Genomic DNA, 22,972 nt, shown 5'->3' on the forward strand with positions numbered 1-22,972 from the left:
ATATAACTGAATACAGAATCGCCAAGAATAACATGATATCAGTGTTGTGTAAGCGCGTGCGGCCTTCTATGCTCAAAGCCTTTCCCTTCCATAGATCAGCCAGACATTTGCGCTCACTGTAGCTTTTAACCCTTATTAATTTGAGCACAACTCTATAATGAGCAACAAACAGCAATATGCATGAGATAATCATGGTAACACCTGCAATGAAAGAGCATATGATTATTCTGGCACTTGTAAATGGAAAATCAACCTGAGGTTATAACCATCACTGTAATACAAATGTCAATGTAATGTCAAAAGCTTTAATCAAAGGTTAATTAAAGGCTGCTTATATGATTCTTATATGATTATGATTATATGATTCTGAGGTTTCAATAATGCCGATGATAAAATAACAAAATAATAAAAGAAAAGAAAAAGAACACCCCTTTTATCCCACAATATATATATGTGTGTGTGTGTATATATATATATGTGTGTATATATGTGTGTATATATATATATATTTCATTCTGAACTTTCTTATATTTAGTATATCTTATATTTAGTGGCCTGTCATTACATTTAAAAACTGGTGTATATTTTGAAGTCAGAACTTTCATCACAAGCTGCAGCTTGTTGCTATTTCATCCTGTGTAGGTGCGGCACATCCGTTGACCCCAGAGGGTTGATAACACTCACCTTCATTCCATTTCCAGAGTGTAACAACCAACCACCTGTGTGAAATCTGAAATGCCCATGGTGTTGTTCAAAATGTGCTCCGGGACAAAGCATCGGTTGCTACTAAAAAAAAACATGAAATAAAGCCGGTGTTGTGCCAAAAAATGATTGTCTGCCAAAAACAGATTTCTGGTATTTTCCAAAAACTGATTGCTCATATTTAAACTGCTATAAATAAGGGGGGTTTTGGTTTTTTTTTTAAAGAGCAATTTGGCTAAGAGGACAGCAGATATTGAAACAAATGTAACCATAGTTCTGTAAACATTTTTTAAGTAAACAGAAAGGACTGGATTGGTTATAATGTAAGTACAATAAAACAGAGTTATAAAGATATTTGAAAAACAGATAATTTTAAAATTTTACATATAACACAATTTAACCCCTGTTCACCGAAGTCTATTTCCCAACATACGGAAAGACATTACACATAAAAAACACATCAAACATTGCAAATCAGTTTTTGGCAGGTGATCACTTTTTGGCACAACACCGGTCTACGCTATGAGCTGAACCATTTTATAATGGTGGTGGGTGAAAAAACTGAATATATGCAATATTTTCAGTTTTTTTTAATTTATATTCAATTTTAATTTTTGCTAGGCTTACAGTGTTAATGCTATTTTATTTTAATAAATAACACTGTCACATGCAAAACTAGGGTGGCACTAGGAGTAGCAAGAGAGCATTTTAGGGTGGCACATGCCACCCCATGCCACCCCTGTAGATCTGCCCCTGGGTGGTGAAGGAGTTTTTCGCAGAGAAAAAAAGGTACCTTTGGAAAAGCTGGTATCAGTGACTGCCGACGGGTAGTCACTGATACCAGCTATTATCGGCCAACATACAGGATTCATCGCTCACTGGACTGATCTACAGAGTACAGAGTTTCCAAAATATATGCATTACCACTGCATCATTCACCAGCAGGCGTTATGTGCAAAGGTGATCGGATTTGGGTACATCATGACTCCCATCGTGATGATCATGAACAGCATCTGCTCAAAAGCTAAACAACACAAAACACCCTAAAAATGCTGGGTTTTTTCATAACTCAACTTCTGGGTAAAAGCCGTAGGTTCGTAAGTTGGGTTATTGTGACCAAATATTGGTTTAAAAGTCATGACTCAGGAGTTGGGTTGGTAATGTGCCGGGTTCTTCAATTCACTCCACAGCTTGACTAATTCTGTTGGGTCATAGGTTGGGCAGCTTTGATAAAATATTGGGTCTAAATTTTACCCAATTGTTAGGGTTGAAGATAAGCCTCAGAAGAAGCCACATCATTCTTCACAAACTGCCATTTTCAACTAGACTGTCAAGTCAAGTCAACTTTTATTTATATAGCACATTTAAAAGACTAGTGTATATCAAAGTGCTTCACAATAAAAGCGCAATGCAGACAGAACAAAGATCAAATAGTACAATTATACTTAAAATTGCATTTACATGGTGTAGTGCAGGCCGAATGAAAGTCAAACTAATTTGTTTCAAAAGCTAAGTTAAGCAAGTGTGTTTTTAAACGGGATTTGAACGATTGAATTAATTCCGGTGTACGGATTTCAACTGGGAGATTATTCCAGAGTCTATGGGCAGCGATGGCAAATGCACGGTCACCTCTGGTTTTTAAACAAGACTTTGGTTGCATGAGGAGCAGTTGGCTGGAGGATCTTAGTGCTCTCTTTGGGTTGTATGGATCATGGAGATCAGTTAAGTGGCTAGGGGCCGGGTTATTTAGAATTTTAAAAGTGAGTAGAAGGATTTTGAAATCAATGCGATATTTGACGGGAAGCCAGTGTAGGTTAGCGAGGACAGGGGTGATGTGTTCATGCCTTCTGGTGCCGGTTAAGAGGCGTGCTGCCGCATTTTGGACTAACTGGCCTAGGTAAATAGAGTTGCAATAGTCCAATCTAGAAGTGATGAAGGCATGGATAAGTTCTTTGAGTTCTTTATGTCGTAAATAGGGCTTAGCTTTGGAAATTTGGCGTAATTGATGAAAGCTGGTTTTTAGCACAGTGGATACTTGCTTGTTTAATTTAAAATAACTATCCATGAGCACTCCAAGGTTTCTGGCAGAATGAGAAAGGTGGTTGGCGAAAGACCCCATTGTATCAGTTAGCTGGCCCAGGGGAATGTGGCTATCAAAAAAAATAATTTCTGTTTTGCTTTCATTTAAGATAAGAGAATTCTGGGATAGCCAGTCTTTATCCTCCCGCAGACATTCGAACAAAGGCAAGAATGGGGATGGGGCATCCAAATTTAGAGGAAGGTAGATTTGGATATCATCTGCGTAGTAGTGATAGCAGATATTGTATTTTTTAAAGATGAGTCCCAAGGGCAGCACGTAAAGCGTGGGGCTTAATACGGACCCCTGAGGCACACCACAATTAACATGGGCAGAAGAGGAAGAGTATTTCCCTAAGGTGACAGAGAAGGATCTGTCTGATAGATACAATTTAAACCATGAAAGAACATTACCTTTAAGACCAACTACATGTTCTAGCCTTGTTAGGAGAATATTATGGTTTACCATATTGAAAGCAAAAGTTAGAGCTAATAAAACTAGAGCCACAGGGCGCCCTGAATCAGCAGTTAGGAGATCATTAAAAACTCTCAATAAGGCTGTCTCGGTACTATGACGGGGTTTGAATCCAGATTGAAATTTGTCACTGACACCACATGCCTCTAAGAAGGACTGAAGTTGCTGGAGAAAAATTTTTCTAAAATTTTAGACATGAGAGGAAGTTTAGAGATCAGCCTCTAATTTGAAAGAGTGTTGGGGTCAGCGTTGCTTCTCTTGATTACAGGTTGCACGACTGCGTGTTTGAAGGCAGTTGGAACATTAGAAGTAAGACTGTGACCTGATCAGATATCACTGGACTTCTCCACTACTATGAAATAAAACATGTTAAGTAAAAAGTGAATTCTAACAGTTTGAAAGTCATAGGGTTATTTTGATAATGCATTTTATTGGCTTATTCTAGAACTTTACCAACTCATTGAAGGTCTTTTAACAGATAACACCAGCTAGTTTGTGAAGAACACTATCTCTACTTAAAATGCTTGATATCATCCTATAAAATTATTATTTGAAATGATAACAGCATCTTTTTTTATTTTAAAATCGAAAGAAAATGATAATTTGCCCCATTTAGATGTTTTAAAGATAGATTGCTCTAATACTTTGACCACCTTTTTTCCCTCATTCACTACACTCTAAGACCTCGGTAGCTTTAAGGTTCGCCACAAAGTTTACGTGTAATAAAAAAAAGTAAAAAAACACTCATTTACTGCCTTCTAAATATCGTTTGTATTAAGTCTTTTGGTTCTTAGGCAACACACAAGGCTAAGTTGTTAAAGGGTTTTTCACTGTGGCTACATTTGTGCTTCTTGGTCAGAACATCAGTGACACTGCGCTGTGCTGGCCCATGTAAAATGACTCCAGTGGAAGCTCCTAAAGTGTGTGCGCTGGAGTGAGGAAAATAAAGAGGATCAGTCAAAAATGTTTGTTTTCTTCTTTTTTTTCAAAGCTTCTGCTCTTTGTATTTGTTTATTTTACAAGAAATCTACAGAAAAATTAAAGTTTTTGTTTATCCAATTTTATTTAATGCAACTGTTTTTTCTTGCAGCCCAACTTCAGGAATAAAGGCAATTTTGGCATCATCAATAGTAGATCAGTTTCCATGTAGGACTGCCATGGCACGGGATATCTAAGTATCTACACTTAAATGAATACACACAACAACAATTAAAAAACCTGAATACTGGTCAGGTTTTCAGTCAGTATACTGAGTGTCATTGTGATTATAAAAATAACTATACAGTTTGTATGTAGTCAATTTCCATGTCTTCAAAAAATCTATGCACATTATATGTCACTCATCCAAGTGATGTCTTAAGTCATATGTACATTATAGATGCATAAATAATAACATTTGTTTAAATCTATTGCGAAGTTGGCAAAAAGGTTTGTACAACCTTGTGACAGTATAAAGTGTGTGAAACATGGCACTTGATCTTTGCTTAGTCCATCTCCTAACAATTCATTGCAAGCATTCACAACAACAGGCTGGTCTGCTTCATTGTTGTTTTGTCCTCTCTGAGCAAATTTCAAGCATAGTGTTGGAGCTCACCGCTTCAGGATTACAGACAACTTGACATTAACCAAACAACTGTAAATAATCTTTTAAATCTTACTTTACTGACACTTTTCTTATGTTTAAAAATTACAGGATGCGTGGTTCAGCCCTTGCAGAACTCATAGGCCAGCAACTATGATTTCTGGAGGAGTGTCTACGCAATGTTAGGAAAAGGCTTCATTCTATCAGGAAGAAGAATTCAGCGCCAAAGGAACCCCAAGAAAATATTCATCTTGCCTGGTACTAGGAGACAGACTTGTTTCTGCTTTTTGAAGAAATCTAAGGTGTTTTGATGGCTGCTTCAAAGCATTTTTTGTTTTTGATGCAAGTTACCAAAGTCATGCACCCAGGTTCAAGAATTCCTTCACACTGTCATCTATCCCAGGAATAGATGAATAGATGAATCCCAGGACATGAAGCAATTATGATCAAATGAATGAGGGCTCATTTAGCCCTCATTCATTTGATGGAAGTGTAAAATGGAAGCAGAGATTCCCTCTTGCCACTTTTCCAAAGTGTTGATGTATGTTAAGTACTGATAAAAACATCAATTCGTCAGTTTTTTACATGTAATTTGTTCGTTACATCGCATGTCTTCATGCGTATTAACATGTACATGTCCTATAACCAAAGACTGATTTGAAGTAATGGATATAATTTAATGAATTATATACTTTTTTGTTACTTGCATTTTACTTTCATTGATATATTTTTTATGACTTTTGCTGTCTATGTTCTATGTATCATATGGCAATAAAACAATCTTTTGAGAAAATCTGTTTTGAATCTAGTTTTTATATGCTGAATTTTATGGTAAGTAGAAATCTTAACCCAAATGCTAATGGTAATATAACCCTTGTGATGGGTTCTGAGTTTCGCCCAATTTTGGGTGACCTCAACTTTAAACATTGGTCAGTTTAACCCAAGTTTTGGATAGTTATCCTAACCCAGTGTGCTGGGTCAAACCAGTAACCCAGCCCTGTTAAGCTGAAACAACCCAGCGTTGGCTCGGTCCATATTTAACCCAGCGTACAAATTGGGTCATTTTTAACACAGCATTTTTTAGGGCTGTCAGCTGAAAATGGTGACCTACTACACACAGAAATCCAATAGCTCAGCAGTGGACAAATTTTGCTTTGTTTTTTGTCACCTCTAGGTAAAATCAGGGAGTTCATGCAATCTAAAGGCAAAGACAGATGGCTGCTGGAGGACACTGAGTGGACACTTGACCTTGCATTTTTAACAGATATTACTGGAAAAATGAACCATTTAAACTGTGAGCTGCAAGGCAAAGGTAAGACTGTTGCTGACATGATAAGTGTTTTAAATAGATTTAAAACCCAGAAGAACATTTCCTCTGTGCATTTACAGAGAAGGCCTTGTCATGAAAAAGTTAAAGTTAATTATCGAAAAAAAGAATGTGTTCGTTAAATGCAACATTTGATAATTTTTTTTTCTAAATGGTGACAAGTAAAATCTAAAAGTTGTTTTTTGTATGATACATACTTGATAATCTGTGCAAACATGGTGCAATGTAGTGCATGATTTGTTAAAAAATTGTTAGTGGCAAGTGAAAATGTTGTAGAAGTGATCATTTGAAAATGTAAATACGTGCAGAGATTTATAGAAACAAACTGTTGCATATTGATATTTATCTGTTCCCTACCTTGTTAAAACATTGTTTACAATTATTGTGAGAAATCACTAACACAATCAGTTTCTCTACATACATGAATATAATTAATTATCAATGATAACAAATAGTTAAAAGTAAATTGAGCAAATTTGTTATTTCAGAAGTGTGTATCAAACTGGTCGCCCTTGAAGTAGCTCTCAGTTTCAAAAAGGTTGGTGACCCCTGTGCTAACTATACAAGACAGCACATTAAATATAGACTCAAAACACGCTAAATGTCACAAATCTATGTATTGACATGTAAATGTGTTAGCCATCCCTCTTTAAACGTCTTCCAACGACTATTTTCGCGTTGGCTCGAAATAGAATATCGCCCTCTGCTGGTATCGCAGCTTACTGCAACTTAATCAAAAAAAAACTTTTTCCATAAAAACGGCCTTAAGAGAGAGAAAGGGTGACGTCCACACGGTGGAGCACCGTGTCTATTAGGGGATGCTGGGATGAGGTTGAAAATGTATTACCCTGGGTCCCTGCATTTCTGAATATGGCCTTGTTGTTAACTACAATTAACAAGTTGAATAATATTATGGGACTATATATATATATATATATATATATATATATATATATATATATTATTATTATTATTATTATTATTATTATTATTATTATTAAGAAAAATATGTATTTAAAAATTCTATTCCTCAGTTTTTTTAAATACTTTATTACTGCTACATCGAGTTCATGTGATTCCTCCCCAGCCAAAAAAAGAAAAAGAAAAAAAGAAAGAAAAAGGAAAAACATAAGAGAGACTCACAAATCAAAGCAGGCAAATGGGGGTTACGTCGTCCCATTTTAACCCCTCGAACTCTCAAACTCGTTCAAAGTTCAGGAGGCGTAAACGGAAATGATCCAACGGCTGGAGTCCGTTGAAAGGTGATGTATGAATCCAGCAGAAGGTCTGACATATTCGTCTTTTTTAAAAACCAAAAATGATTGCATATATTTTGTGCACCGCGTTGGCAGTCTTGCCCTTACTGATTTACTTCCGGAATCCTTATTTTTTGAAAGATTTAAGATACACATTTCTTTCCATTTATGTCGGTATACGCATGAGTAGAATCAAGAAAAAGTTTTACAGTCTTTTAGATCGTTTTCTGGACAAAGTGGCGGAGCATCCGCATAAGAAGTTCATAGTTTACGAGGAAAGCTCCTACACGTACAGCCAAGCCGACAGAGAAAGCAACAAAGTGGCCAGGGCTCTGTTAACGCATGCCCACCTCAAGCAGGGGGACACGGTAGCCCTCTTCTTGGGCAACGAGCCGTGGTTTGTATGGATCTGGCTCGCACTGTCCAAGCTGGGATGCACAGCTTCCTTTCTCAACGTCAACATAAGATCCAAATCCCTGCTGCACTGTTTCTCCTGCTGTGAAGCCAAAGTCCTGATCGCTGGCGCTGGTAAGCTGCGTAAATACTGCAGTAAGCTGTTGGCGTTTGTTTTAATGAAATTAACTTTAAACGTGCAGCATATCTTTCGTTTTTTAATATCACGTGATCATATTGTCTAATTAATTTAAAAGTATCTGTCTGTATCTCTGACTATTTTTTTTTTATGTGGGAGGGTTGGACTGCACTAAAGTTGCATGGGTATATCTTGTTAATTTCACCATTAAAACTTATGATAGTCTGTTTATTAAACACACATTTTTGTATATAACCCTGTAATGACTGATCAGCACCTCTTTTCTTTTTACCTCCCTCGCTCTCAGACCTTCAAGGAGCAATAGAGGAGGTGCTGCCCACTTTGAAGCAGCAGGGTATCCTTGTGTTTATCCTCCGTGAGCACTGTCATGTGGACGGCATCAAAAGCCTCTCTGACAAAATTCAGATGGAGTCAGACGAGCCCCTGTCCCCTCAGCTCAGGGCCAGCATTAACATCAAGAGTCCTGCGGTGTACATCTACACATCAGGAACCACAGGTAACCTCGAGGGCTTATCTGGCCTTGACTTCTAATCTATGTTCATATAATTATCATGCAGAGGTTGAGTAAAAGGATGACAATAAAACTGTACTACATCTGCTCTTATAGGGCTTCCAAAAGCAGCTGTGATTAACCACGAGAGGGTTTGGATGCCAGCTTTTGCCCTGACCTTTGCTGGTGTGCGCTCAGACGATATTGTCTACATATATCTGCCTCTGTACCACACTGCTGGCTTGCTTATGGGACTTTGTGGAGCTATAGAAAAAGGTAATACATGAAACATTACCTAAAAATAAAACCACAAATCAAGATTTCACCTGGATTTATTGCAGGTTAAACCAACATATACATGACCTCAAACTACACCCGTTTCCATTGTTTGTACTTTGAAGTCCTAAAGTTCACCTTGCAGAGTTTACAACACTGAACTCTTAGCATGAAGCGGCATATTTGCTGAACTCTGTATCTTTCCATTTTTAGGCACCACTGTTGTTTTGAGAAGCAAGTTCTCTGCCTCCAACTTTTGGAATGACTGTAGAAAGTACAATGTGACTGTCATCCAGTACATAGGCGAGGTCATGCGCTACCTCTGCAACACACCGAAGGTAAACACAAGTTTAAGGTCATAATTTACTAATGACAATATTGGGATATGCATTAGAAGCTCAAACTGTTTTAATGATTTCTACCAACCTGCTTCAGTCAGGAGCATTGTTTCTTATGGTCATTGTTTATGTTCGCACCTCTCCTTTGGCCTTCTTTTAGAGAGACAATGACAAGGATCATAAGGTCCGACTGGCCGTAGGGAACGGAATAAGGGAAGACACCTGGGTTGAGTTCCTGGAGCGATTTGGGAACATTTGTATCCGTGAATGCTACGGAGCAACTGAAGGGAATGTTGGCTTTATCAACTATGGTGGGAAAGTTGGAGCTATGGGCAGAGAACATTTTCTCTACAAAGTAAGATGTAGATTGGGAGATATAGCCATGTGAAAAACAAAACACACCCTCTTTCAATTCTAAAGATAATTAGTCCACTCTTTTTTACAACGTCATTCTAGGCTGTTGAGGTTTGGGAGCATTCATTTATGCATTGATCTATTAGGGTCCAATCACAGCATTTCAGTGAAGTTCAGGTCTGGATTTTGACTTGGCCATTCCAACTTTTTTTTTTCTGTAGTTGCTCTAAACATTAAGTCTGAGCTTGAGGTGATTTTACTTAAACGTCTACTCCTGGGAAGACTGAAAACTGTTTTGATTTTTTGCCACTTGTGAATAATCTTCTTACTGCAGAATGATGGATTTCCGATATTTGGGAAGTTGCCTTGTAACCCTTCCCAGACTGATGTGCAATCAAAATTGCTTCTATAAGATCACTGCTGATGTCTTTCCTAATGGCATCCTGTTAACACAACACTTAAGTGCTCCAGACCAGCAAACTGCAGAAATGTCTGCTTGTCTGCTAATTCCTTTTTCCACACACTGCTTCTGCATTTTAGCTGAATCGTTGTTAAAAAGATAATGACAATGTAACATCTTATGTGTTGTTACTCGTCTGATGTTGTATTTACTTGATTATAAAACCTATTCCAAACCAGATTAATATATTTTATTTTGTCTTGATGCATAAAATCTTTGAAGTGAAGAGTGGGTGAAATTTCTTTTTCACATGACTTTTTTCTTGTTTTTTCTTGTTTTTTTTTTCAAATGTTTGCTGGTGTATACAGCCTATATAGTATATGCAAATTATATGACTAACTCCTTTTTCTCTTCAATGTATCTGTAAACTGTTTCAGATGGCATGCAAATATGCCCTCATAAGGTTTGACACAGAAAAAGAGGAGCCAGTCAGAGACTCTAGAGGATTTTGTATTGAAGTCCCAAGAGGTGAGCCTGTTTCCTAAAGTGCCGTCTTGACTTTTAAGCTACTACTTAAACGTATGCTGTTACTTTTACTCACAGGAGAAACTGGTCTGCTTGTGGCAAAGATTGGAAAAAGAACACCCTTCAGTGGCTATGCCAAGGACAAGCAGCAGACAGACAAGAAGAAGCTAAGAGATGTGTTCGAGAAGGGCGACATGTACTTTAACAGTGGCGACCTTCTAAAGATTGACGACGAGGGATTTCTCTTCTTTCAAGACCGCATTGGAGACACTTTCAGGTCTGTGAAACATAATAAATGAATTTGACAATCTGGGTGAAAGGTCAGGACAAGGAGTACCAGAGAGTGTTTTTGTCTTAAAGTAGACATGAAACACTTTATTCTGCTATAAAAAACTGACATAGATGTAACACTGTCTGAGAAGCTAGATTTAAAAAATAAGTAAAACAGTAAAACCCTCATTTTGAGATATATCATTTCAGAATTACAGACATTGTGGTATTATATCTGTTACAGGTGGAAAGGAGAAAATGTGGCAACCACGGAGGTGGCTGACCACCTGCTCGCAGTTGACTTTGTTGAAGAGGCTAATGTCTATGGTGTGAAGGTGCCAGGTAATAATGACACTAAAAGCAAGATTATTGTGATGTATGTCTCATAAATATTACAAACATCTTTTTTCCAGAATTCTAAGAAAAAAAACTCAGAATTCAGAAGTTTTTTCTTGGAATTCTGAGATTAATCGCATATTTCTGACATACTGAGGAAAAACTCTGACTGTTTGGATTAATGTCAGGATTCTGAGGGTATTTTTTCTTCTTTTTACTTTGACCTTCACTGAATAGGACATGAGGGAAGAATTGGAATGGCAGCACTGAAACTGAAAGAAAATATGGACTTTGATGGCAAAGCTTTATATCAGCATGTCAAAAACTACTTGCCCAGCTACGCAAGACCACGCTTCGTTCGCATACAGGTAAATAAAGTCCAAAGAATGATCACATTAAGATATATCTGCATATATTTTTGCAATAATCCCGTAACCATTTTATTTTTCTCTGGCAGGATGCATTGGTAGTGACGAGCACCTTTAAGCAGATGAAGGTGAAGCTGGCAGAGGAAGGTTTTAACCCTGCTCTCATCAAGGATCCTCTGTTTTACCTGGAAGACAATAAGGGCTACATACCCGTGACTCAGGAGACATTCAACTGCATTGCAGAAGGAAGACTCAGGCTTTAAACGAGTTCAGCGCTGATATTTTATTGTCAGTCTCAAAAAGATTAGTGTTGATTTATGACAAACAACATTTACATTGTGGATATACTAACATATAATGGCATGCATTTAATTTTTTTATATTTCAACTGTTTAGTCTGAAATACTTTCTTTTTTTTTAATGATTTTTATATGAATAAATCCCATATCGCCGACACTGTTATTTGGTGACTGTGTTGGTTGACTGTGTGCTGAAGTAAACTGCTTATCAATCAATAGGTGAATTATTGTGTGGATGTGAGGTACACTTTGTGCTGGTTTTGGGCTCATCAGAGGAGTTTAGGAGCAGTGGAAGTTTCCAGTGGTGTAGGAGGGGGGGCTGTGTTTGTTACAACAGAGGAAGACATACAGTTGACTCTTCTGCAGGTGGAGGGTAAGTGCTTTTGAGCTGCTGGAGAAACCTTCAGAGGGCAGCAGAGCTGGTGCTGACCACACTGCACCCACTGGTTACAGAAGCTGAGAATGTATGAAAGTATTGTTGCAAAATATGAGAAGTTGTAGAATAAAAAGGAACAATTTGTAGAAAAAATGTGAACGTGTACTTTGAAATTTCCACCTGTACATATTTTTCTCTACACACTGCACACGTGTTTTAAATGTAGTTACAGAAAAAAATATTCACAAATGTGTTGACTGATAGACTGATACTTTTGCAACACTGTTTGCGAGGAATGTGTTGCAAAACTTGTAACTGAAGAGTGTCGGGGTTATAGGGGGTTGGGGGTGGAGGGACCGGGAGTGGAGGTCAGCCAATGAGAAGGCAGGAGACAAAGAGGCCTCATTCTCTGCTCTGCCACGCTGGATTTACAACCACATAAGTGAGTAAATCAACATACATAGAAATCCCTCATTCCTTATTAGCAGCGGCAGCAAAAACTGGAGTAAAGACAATTTTAGCTCTTTGTAACGGTGCTAAGTAGTTTAAATAAATACCAGTATAAATTACCCGATCAGTGTTCTTCCCTGACATTAGCGTTTGTGCAGTTTTTTGACAGACATTCCGACCACGTTCCAGAAGTGTCTTTTGAATGTCACCATCATCACCTTTCTCAGGTCCATTTGGGATTTAAAGGTAACTTAACTCACTCTAACAATAACAAAAACTTTGCACTGAGTCATTATGTGAAGTATACGAGTAAAATCAGAACATCTGTCCTCTTTAACTCATAATAAGAATTGAAATGAAGAGAAGATATATAGATATGCATCATTCACAACTCTTCAGCTTGTGTTTTATTACAATCTTCTTAATCCTTTGACATCTGGATGTGTCGTTTAGGTCAGTGGCTCTCAAACAGAGGTGGAAAGAGTACTAAAATATTTTACTCAAGTAAAAGTACTATTACTTTGCTGAAATTTTACTCAAGTACAAGTAAAATTACCTGTCTAAAAATGTACTCAAGTAAAAGTAAAAAGTAGCTCATTTAAAATGTACTCAGAGTAAAAGTTACATAGTTACTTTTCTGTCAGCAGGAGGACAGCCGCTTCTGAATAGTGCAAAAAAAGACAGTGGGATATAAATCTCAAAGTAGTTCTTTTTTAGTGAAAAGAAAAACTTTACAAATTAAAGTGCAGTGGCAGTTAAACTGCAAGTCTATACATGAAAATGGATAATGGTCACCAAACCAATCAACCAAACTGTCAGGTATCACAGTGTTTTCAATACAAAACCATATCATTCTTTCACATGAGAATGTGTTCTAAACTGTCAAATAAGAGAACAAGTACTAAACTGAACGGCAGCTGCTTTAAAAATGTTTTTTAATTTTTTAAACTTGGCCCTGCCCTACTGTACCTCTAGAATAAAGTTCCTTTGTATCCATCCTAGAGTGTTACTCTCTGAACTTCCTGTTAATTTTGAGGAGCAGTTGATTTTCAAAGTTAGTAGAGTTCATCCTTGCTCACTTTGCAGTGAACAGTAGTCCAGCACAGCTAAAGAGATGCTCGCAGGCAGCTGAGGCAGGCAGGCCAGTGTTAAGTTTCAGAGAAAGTTTTTTGACGTCCCTAATAAGACATCAATGCATTACATAGCTACCGCTGGTAAATTATACCAATATACCTCGTGTTTTTTTTTTATTGGACAGTAACAGGCTAGTTAACGGGAGGTTGCAAGTGCTAATTAACAAGTAACAGAAGTCAGCTGTCTTTGACTAATCTAAGGTAAGTGAGCGCTCTGTTATTCTTTTGCCTGCAGTGTGAACATATGTGGGTTAAGTAAGAAAGTAGCCGCTTCTGTCTTTAATTTAACTATTTTTTTAAATAAATTATTATTATTAACAAACAGGAAAAATGTAGGTAAACACATTTTCTTTTAGCAATTTACCAACCCAGTAAAAAAAATGTAAGTTGCGTGGACAACAACGTGCCCGATTACAGCAAGTTGCTAGTACCAACCAACATTATCTGTGTTCTTCACAGATATCTTAACTTAATGTGATTAATTTGAACACAGCCTTTTTGCTACCATAACGGTACGAGTTGTATTTAACTTACCTCTACATGCTTGCGCAGGTTTGATGTGGAATTTTTAAAAGCTGCTAACTCGGTCTCTCTGGGCAAACACAGCTTACACTGCATAATAAAGTTGTTGCCTTTCTTGCACTTGAAGCCGAAATGGTCCCTTAAATACGGCCAGGGGTTCACATCGGTTTCTTCGAGTTCAGGGTCAGCAGAATTCGACGGGGCTTCTTTTTTCGCTGGATCCGTACCACCGATGTCAGACTCCATCTTTAACGTGACCTTAGCGCCAATTTGTTCTACTACCCATCATTCCCTGCAGTATTTCCGAAGCGCAATGTTTTTTTTAAATTTTAATTTACTCAGTAACGGGTGTGATTGAAAACGTAGCGAACTACAATACTTTTTAAAAAATATACTTAAGTAAAAGTAAAATTACAGACTTGAAAAATGACTTTAAAAAGTACAAATACACAAAAAAACTACTCAATTACAGTAACGCAAGTAAATGTAATTCGTTACTTTCCACCTCTGCTCTCAAACTAGTGGCATGTAAATACATGTGCATCTGTGATAGATTGATTATTTGTTGAAGTTCATAACGGAGTAAAAAGTTGTGGTTAAAAGTTACCCAATGTATTATTCAATTTATTTCAAATATGTAAATGTATAAACAAGGGTAAAAGAAGTCCCATTAAGAGACGTAATGTAACACAGGCTAAAATAGTTAAAAGAGTTCATGACTATGTTCAACCGGATAATAATCCTTAATGTGACTACAACCTGTGTAAAATTCAATCGGTGATCTACTTGTCAAGCCTGGTGAATAATCCATGTGATTTAGTGATCATGATTGATTAGTTATGCCTGCCGTTGCCGGAAGGGGGAGCTCTGGCCACGATGCCTCATTCGCAATGAAGCTGCTGAAGGAGAAGCATCGTGTCTGAGCGTGGTCATTGACTTATCCCCTTTTCAGCCCCTTTTCAGGGTGTAACATTTTGGAGGCACCGCTGGGATGAATGTGATGAGGGCCCGCTGTCCCAGATAGACGCCCCAGTCATCATTCAACCCCTCACATCAAATACCACGGTGGGAGATACAGTGTGCTGGTTTCGACAGTTACGCAGAGGGACCTGCATGCAACCTGAGGTTAACTACTGGTGCCAGGGAAGCTGCACTGACTCTTCTGCAAAGAGGTCCTACATCACACTAATCTTTTCCACAAGCCACAGACTGAAATGGAGTCTTCAGGGCTAGAGGACCTGAAGTTAGAAGTTGCTGGTACATTGTATACAGTGACAAGAGACATTTTGATCGAAGTTTGTGATTTCCTAAATATTGCTGGTTCAAAACTTGAAAGGGTATCGGGTAAAAGTCGTTCCTCTCTCATTTCCTATATAATACAGCACTTAGAAAGAGAGGAGCTGGGTGAGCTTGAAGATGAGGGAATGTCCGAGCTACTGATTTTGAAAGACAAAATTTTTGAGTTGCAACAGGCTGCTCAGAATGGTGCATCGGGACACAAAACCTCAGATACTAACCAGACAGATGAGGTGCAGGAACAGGTTGGTGAGGCCTCAGAAGAAGAACAACTGATAAAGGAAATAGAGACGCTTCAGTTGGCCCTTGCATTCTCACGACAGAACAAGGCGAAGCAACCTAGTACAGCCAAACTGTCGATGAGTGTGGGGGACAATAGTGCTAAACAAACCCCTCCACCTTTTCTGACACTACCGTGGGGCAGAGAATTCAAAATATCAGGTCAGATTGGTGAGCCCGGCCAAAAGGATAAACTAACTTTCTCCAGCCTAGCTCATCAGATTGAACAAGGCATCAGCAAAGGAGTCCCTGAAATAGAAATAGTTGATGCAGTAATCAGGGCAATAGCACCAGGCTTACAATTGCGTAGCTACCTAGAGGGAAAAACCAACCTTACGTTGCCTACTCTGAGGAGGATTCTAAGGTCCCACTACCAAGAACGAGGTGCAACAGAACTTTACAAACAACTCACGTCAGAGGTCCAAAGCATTAAAGAAACCCCACAAACTTTCTTAATCCGTGCCCTAGACTTAAGACAGAAAATTCTGTTTGCATCGCAAGAAGCTGAATCTGGCTTAAGATATGATCCTGTGCTTGTACAGAGCATGTTCCTTCATACAGTTCTGACAGGCCTGCAAAATGATAACATTAAGAGTGACCTCCAGCCCTACCTACAGGAAACCACAACCAGTGATGAGCTCCTCCTTGAGAAACTCAATGTTGCCTGTGCAAATGAAGCAGAGAGACAAAATAAAAAGAAGTTACTCTCCCAGCAGCGACCAACCACTGTGCATTCACTTCAGTCTGACACCCCTGCAGATAAAAAAGGGAAAAACCTAAAACCTGAATTCATCAGCAAAGCTCAGCCTGACCTACTAAATGAACTTAAAGAAATCCGTTCTGACATGGCATTATTGAAAAATCTTGGTGCTGAAGTTGCACAAATCAAAGAAATAATTCAACAGCCTAGTCCGGCACAAACACAGTATTCTGCCTCACTTGCAGCACCAGAATGTGTTCCCTTTTCTCATCTTGAGCATCTGCCACAAAACTACTGGCCTCCTGTGGGACCTGGATGGAGAGGTGATACAGCTCAGTATCAACAGAGGTTTGCACCACAACGTCAGTATCCTGCTGTAAACAGAGCACGCCTAAGGAAATGCTTTGGCTGTCAGCAAAGTGGGACTGAGTACTGCAACCATTGCTATCGATGTGGTAGCAGTGAACACTTTCTCGCAGGTTGCAGGGCGAAACTAACTAGACCAGATAAAGATCAGCCTTTAAACGCACGGTGGTTGCCCCCACGGGACAGGGAGTAACCAATAATAGTGTAACGTCCCAACAGCTTTGCTCTTACTGTGGTGTTCTGGGAAAACTCAAAAGACTCAGGTGTGCATCTTGTAAAAAAAGCACTTATTGTTCTAAGATGTGCCAAGCTGAGCACTGGCCCAGACACAGAAAACAATGCAACAAACACTCTCAGCCTCAAGTAAATCAACACATGCACCCAAAGGCAAGTGTTATTCACCCCAAAAGGGTGGACAGCCAGTCCCATCTTGTTGCTCTTGTTGGGAAACAGTGTATAGTTGACTGTTATATACAAGGCCACCAAACTCAAGCCTTATGGGATACAGGCTCCCAAGTGTGTATTGTTGATGAAAAGTGGAAAAAGAAGTATTTACCACATGAGAAATTAAGAGATGTTTCTGAGTTACTTGATGCACCTGACGATTTAAAAATCTCAGCTGCTAATGGTCAAAACATCCCTTACAAGGGTTTCATTGAAGTCACTTTTGGTCTAGCTGCTGAGGGAGCAAACCCTAAAGAACTTGTAGTCCCCATGTTAGTGATGAAAGGCGGAAGTCTTTCGCAGCCCATTCTAGGCTTTAATGTCATTGAGCAAATACTGAAAACTAGTACTATAGAGCAAATGGATGCTGAAAGAACTGAGCAGTTGCACGAGGCATTAAGAGGGGCTTTCCCTTGTCTTAAAAGAGAAAATGTCACAACCTTTATTGATTTAGTGACTGCTAACCAATCACATGATTTTGTTGTGAGAACAACAAAAGAGAAAGTCATTGTACCCAAACACACTTCTGTTCAGATTGACTGTAAGGTGCAGACCCGCCCGCTGAAGAAAGACACTACACTTCTCTTTGAGCCTGACATAAACCCTCAGTGGGCTGAAGGCCTGGAGTTTTGTGAGACACTAGTAGAACTCAGAAGGGGGGTCCCCCCCTATATTGTTCTTGACGTGCAAAATCCCACTGATCACGATATTGAGCTGTCAGGAAAAACTGTTGTGGGCACCTTAGAGCAAATTCAAGCTGTGTACCCAGCGACGGTTTTAGAGAAATCTGACCAGTGCTCCCCATTATTGGTGAATCAAGTGAATGCAGAGAGTGAGCAAATTCCTGACACCTCATGGGACCCACCAATTGACCTTACGCACCTGAGTGAATCTGAAAGGGGGGTGGTGCAAAAGATGCTCCGTGAGGAATGCTCTTCCTTTTCCAAATCAGATGATGATATTGGATGTATCGACAAGTTGAAAATGAAGATATCATTGAAGGATATGGATCCTGTAGCACGCACTTACCTGTCGGTACCAAAGCCGCTATACAAAGAGATGAAAGAGTATCTGCACAACCTTATTGCACAAGGATGGGTCAAGAAATCCAACTCATCTTATGCCTCACCAGTTGTCTGCGTGAGAAAGAAGGACGGCAGCTTACGTCTTTGTATAGATTACAGAGAACTAAACAAAAAGACTCATCCAGACAGACAACCAATCCCTCGAGTGCAGGACATTCTCGACAGTCTTGGCGGCAACTCATGGTTTTCATTGTTAGACCAAGGCAAGGCCTACCATCAGGGCTTTATGGATGAAGGCAGCCGACCTTTAACTGCTTTTGTGACACCATGGGGCCTGTACGAATGGATAAGGATTCCATTCGGGCTGATGAATGCACCTGCAGCCTTCCAACGCTGCATGGAAGAGTGTCTGGAAGAGGTGCGAGACAACATCTGTGTACCCTACCTTGATGACACCCTAGTGTACAGTCATTCATTTGATGATCATGTCAATCATGTCAGAAAAGTGCTTCAATTACTGAGGAAGTATGGGATCAAGCTTAAACCCAGTAAATGTGAATTATTCAAACACGAGGTTCGCTATCTAGGGAGAATTGTTTCAGCCGAAGGTAGCAAAATTGATCCAGCTGACACTAATGCAGTGAGAGCCTTGAACGACAGGAGACCAAGCAATGTGGGAGAGCTGCGAACTGTCTTGGGCTTGTTAAGTTACTATAGGCAGTACATACGGGACTTCTCCCGTATTGCGGGTCCACTGTATAGCTTGTTGAAGGGCACAACGGAAGATAACAATGTATCCCAAAACCAGACAAACACAAAACAAGTCACAAGAAAGAGTAAAGGGGTTCCATCACACAAGTCAATTGTGTGGACTGAAGAACATCAGCGCATATTGGAACGACTAATAGACTGCCTAGTTGAGCCACCAGTCCTCGGGTTCCCAGACTTTTCTAAACCATTCATCCTCCATACCGATGCCTCAGCTCAAGGCCTCGGAGCAGTTCTATACCAACAACAAGATAATAAACTCCGTGTGATTGCTTATGGCTCCCGGACATTGACTGCAGCTGAACGAAACTATCATCTTCACTCAGGAAAACTGGAGTTTCTCGCACTGAAGTGGGCCGTCACAGAGAAATTCAGAGATTATCTTTATTATGCGCCTACTTTCACTGTGTTCACTGACAATAACCCCCTCACCTACATCCTTTCAAGTGCCAAGCTAAATGCAACTGGATGTAGATGGGTGGCAGAGCTTGCAGACTTCCATTTCACCATCCGATATCGCCCAGGTAGAGAGAATGTGGATGCTGACAGTCTTTCAAGAATGCCTGTTGAGATAGAGGAAATGATGGAACAGTGTACAGAGGAAGTGGGTTCAGATTGTGTGGCAGCAATAACCCAAGTTGTGGAGACTCCAGATTTCAACTCACCAATGGTCTGCCCCATACTCACCCGTCTCCAGTGTACATCAGTGAGTGAAGAACCACACAACCAGTTTTCGGTTACAGAGATCAAACAAGCACAGCAAGATGATGAAAATATTGGCCCAATAATGCAGTGCAAAATGAGGAATGAAAAGCCGACAAGGCATGAACTTAATACACTAAGTGCCCAAAGCAAGTGTCTCCTGCGTGAATGGGAAAGACTTCATATTGATGAAGATGGTATTCTTTGCAGAAAAACCACAACCAAGAGACAGCTTGTGTTGCCTGAAAAGTACAAAGAAACTGTACTGAGAGAATTGCATGATGAGATGGGTCATCAGGGCACTGATCGAACAACATCATTGATCAGAGATCGATTCTTTTGGCCTTACATGCAACGAGACATTGAACATTATGTGACAAAGACCTGCACTTGCCTGAAACAAAAGATACCATGTAAAGAAACGAGGGCACCACTCACCAGTATTGTTACCACACAGCTGTTTGAACTGGTGTCAATAGATTTTCTCCACTTGGACAAGTGTAAGGGTGGTTACGAGTATATTTTGGTGATTGTTGACCACTTTACTCGTTTTGCACAGGCTTATGCCACCACCTCCAAGTCTGGCAAAACGGTTGCTGATCGCATCTTTAATGACTACGCCTTGAAGTTTGGACTGCCAGCACGGATACACCATGACCAAGGTGGCGAATTTGAGAACCAGCTCTTTGCCCAGCTGAAAAAGAACTGTGGCATATTGGGATCCCGAACTACACCATACCACCCTCAAGGGAATGGACAAGTTGAACGGTTCAACCGGACGTTACTACAAATGTTGAGAACACTTACTGATAGGCAGAAGACAAGTTGGAAAGAGTCCTTGAACAAGCTTATCTACGCCTATAACTGCACAAGAAGTGAGGTAACTGGGTTTTCTCCTTTCTACCTTCTCTTTGGAAGGTCCCCAAGGTTACCTATTGATCTGCTGTTTGGTCTCACCTCTGAGACAGGGAAAGCAGACCACCGAACCTACATGGAGAAATGGACACGAGAAATGCAAGAGGCATATGACATAGCACGGGAGAATGCAAAGAAGTCAGCAGACAGGAGCAAAAAACATTATGATGGGAAAGTGAGAAGCTCTGTGTTATGCCCTGGCGATCGTGTTCTTGTCCGAAATCTGACCCCTAGAGGAGGAACGGGGAAGCTTCGTAATCACTGGGAACAGAACATCCATGTTGTCATCCGTCAAGTTGCAGAAGGCCTTCCCGTATATGAGGTGAAACCAGAGCAAGGGAGGGGAAGGTCAAGAATCATGCACCGCAACCTGCTGCTGCCATGTGATTACTTACCCCTGGAAAGGCCACCAGAAGTATCACCGAAGCAAAAGAAAAGAAGAGTGAGGGAAAAAGACGCAGAACAGGTGAACCAGGAAGTAGAAGATGACGAGGAGGAATGGGGGTACTATTATGGGCCCGTAACACAGACTCAAGTGCCCAGTACAGAGGGGGTCACAGAGCATGGTGATGACCAGGAGAAACCAGAGGTCGGTGGTAATGGACCACTGGGCGAAGAAAGGCTCATGTTGTACACAGTGGAGCCTGAGACACAGGACGAAAACAGGCCACAGGAAGAAGACCATCAGGAGGAAGATGGACAAGTAGTTGGAGAGGTAATGGATGACACACTAGCATCTCCACGCCCATGCTTGCCTGAAAGCAACAGAGAAGGGACCTATAGTTTGCCAAGGAGGGAGAGACGAGCCCCTAAGGTTTTCACTTATGATCAGCTGGGTACTCCAACATGCTACAGTACAGTGTGTACAAACGAAATGCCCTACCAGTATCAACCCATACAACACAGAGACATTCAACCAATAACCATGTGACCTAATTCATTCCAAATTTGTCAGCCACTATTCATGCAAGGATACTGAACAAAGAACAGACTTAAGACTCAGTACAAAAGAGGAAACTAAGATTAAAAACAACTGGATTTTGTGACATTTTGTTAATTTTTAGTTCATAAGAGTTGTGATGTCGGGACGACATCTAATTTTGTGGGGGAGTGTGTGATAGATTGATTATTTGTTGAAGTTCATAATGGAGTAAAAAGTTGTGGTTAAAAGTTACCCAATGTATTATTCAATTTATTTCAAATATGTAAATGTATAAACAAGGGTAAAAGAAGTCCCATTAAGAGACGTAATGTAACACAGGCTAAAATAGTTAAAAGAGTTCATGACTATGTTCAACCGGATAATAATCCTTAATGTGACTACAACCTGTGTAAAATTCAATCGGTGATCTACTTGTCAAGCCTGGTGAATAATCCATGTGATTTAGTGATCATGATTGATTAGTTATGCCTGCCGTTGCCGGAAGGGGGAGCTCTGGCCACGATGCCTCATTCGCAATGAAGCTGCTGAAGGAGAAGCATCGTGTCTGAGCGTGGTCATTGACTTATCCCCTTTTCAGCCCCTTTTCAGGGTGTAACACATCATCAAGGGTTGAGCTATGGACAAATATTTAAGTCGGTCCACTTCATCAAGAAATGCAAAAGCCAAATCGGCTAACATTAGAACATATGACATACATCAGTTTTTGTGAAGACATGTGTGTGCCAACAAAGACCTTTTGCACATACAACAACAATAAACCATGGTTGACTCCTAAACTCCAACATCTTCGTAAGGCCAAGGAGGACGCCTACAGAAGTGGTGACAGGGCCCTGTACAAGCAAGCCAGGATCACACTGACCAAAGAGATCAAAGCAGCTAAAAGGATCTACTCCCAGAAGCTGGAAGAACGGCTCTCAGCCAACAACCCTTCGTCAGTGTGGAGGGGCCTGCAGGAAATCACCAGCTACAGACGCCCCCCACCCACTGTTGAAGTAAACAAAGACCTGGCCAACGAGTTAAACACATTCTACTGCAGGTTTGAGACGGACAGACTCCCACGCCTCACCCTCCCCTCCCCAGAGTCATTGCTTCAGACACTGACCACCAACACACCTTCCACCTCTCCCCCCTTCACCCTCCCCATTCCAGACTCAACGACCATCACCACCCTCTCCAATCCAGACTCAACGACCTCCATCACACCTCTCACCCCCCTTTCCTCCTCCCTGAAACTCAGAATACACACTGAGGATGTGAGCCGACTATTTCAGAAACAGAAGCCCAGGAAAGCCCCCGGACCAGACATCTCACCCTCCTGCCTCATAACCTGTGCTGAACAGCTGGCTCCCATCTTTACTCGCATCTTCAACAGATCCCTGGAGCTGTGTGAAGTTCCCTCCTGCTTCAAACGCTCCACCATCATCCC

At 40.2% G+C, this 22,972-nt stretch overlaps 1 protein-coding gene across 1 annotated transcript; it reads left to right on the forward strand.

Annotated features, from left to right (window-relative positions):
• Positions 1-7,396: 7,396 nt before the first annotated feature.
• Positions 7,397-12,158, forward strand: LOC146393974 (long-chain fatty acid transport protein 2-like). Its single transcript, XM_084928648.1, has 10 exons — positions 7,397-7,946; positions 8,258-8,467; positions 8,579-8,737; positions 8,951-9,075; positions 9,236-9,430; positions 10,267-10,357; positions 10,433-10,631; positions 10,869-10,966; positions 11,198-11,328; positions 11,418-12,158. The coding sequence occupies exons 1-10, from the start codon at positions 7,481-7,483 to the stop codon at positions 11,589-11,591; spliced, it is 1,848 nt and encodes a 615-aa protein (XP_084784774.1). The 5' UTR covers positions 7,397-7,480; the 3' UTR covers positions 11,592-12,158.
• The last annotated feature ends 10,814 nt before the right edge of the window (positions 12,159-22,972 follow it).

This window comes from Perissodus microlepis, chromosome 1 (genome assembly GCF_051167445.1).
Source record: "Perissodus microlepis isolate ML-2025 ecotype Zambia chromosome 1, ASM5116744v1, whole genome shotgun sequence".
Taxonomy (NCBI): domain Eukaryota; kingdom Metazoa; phylum Chordata; class Actinopteri; order Cichliformes; family Cichlidae; genus Perissodus; species Perissodus microlepis.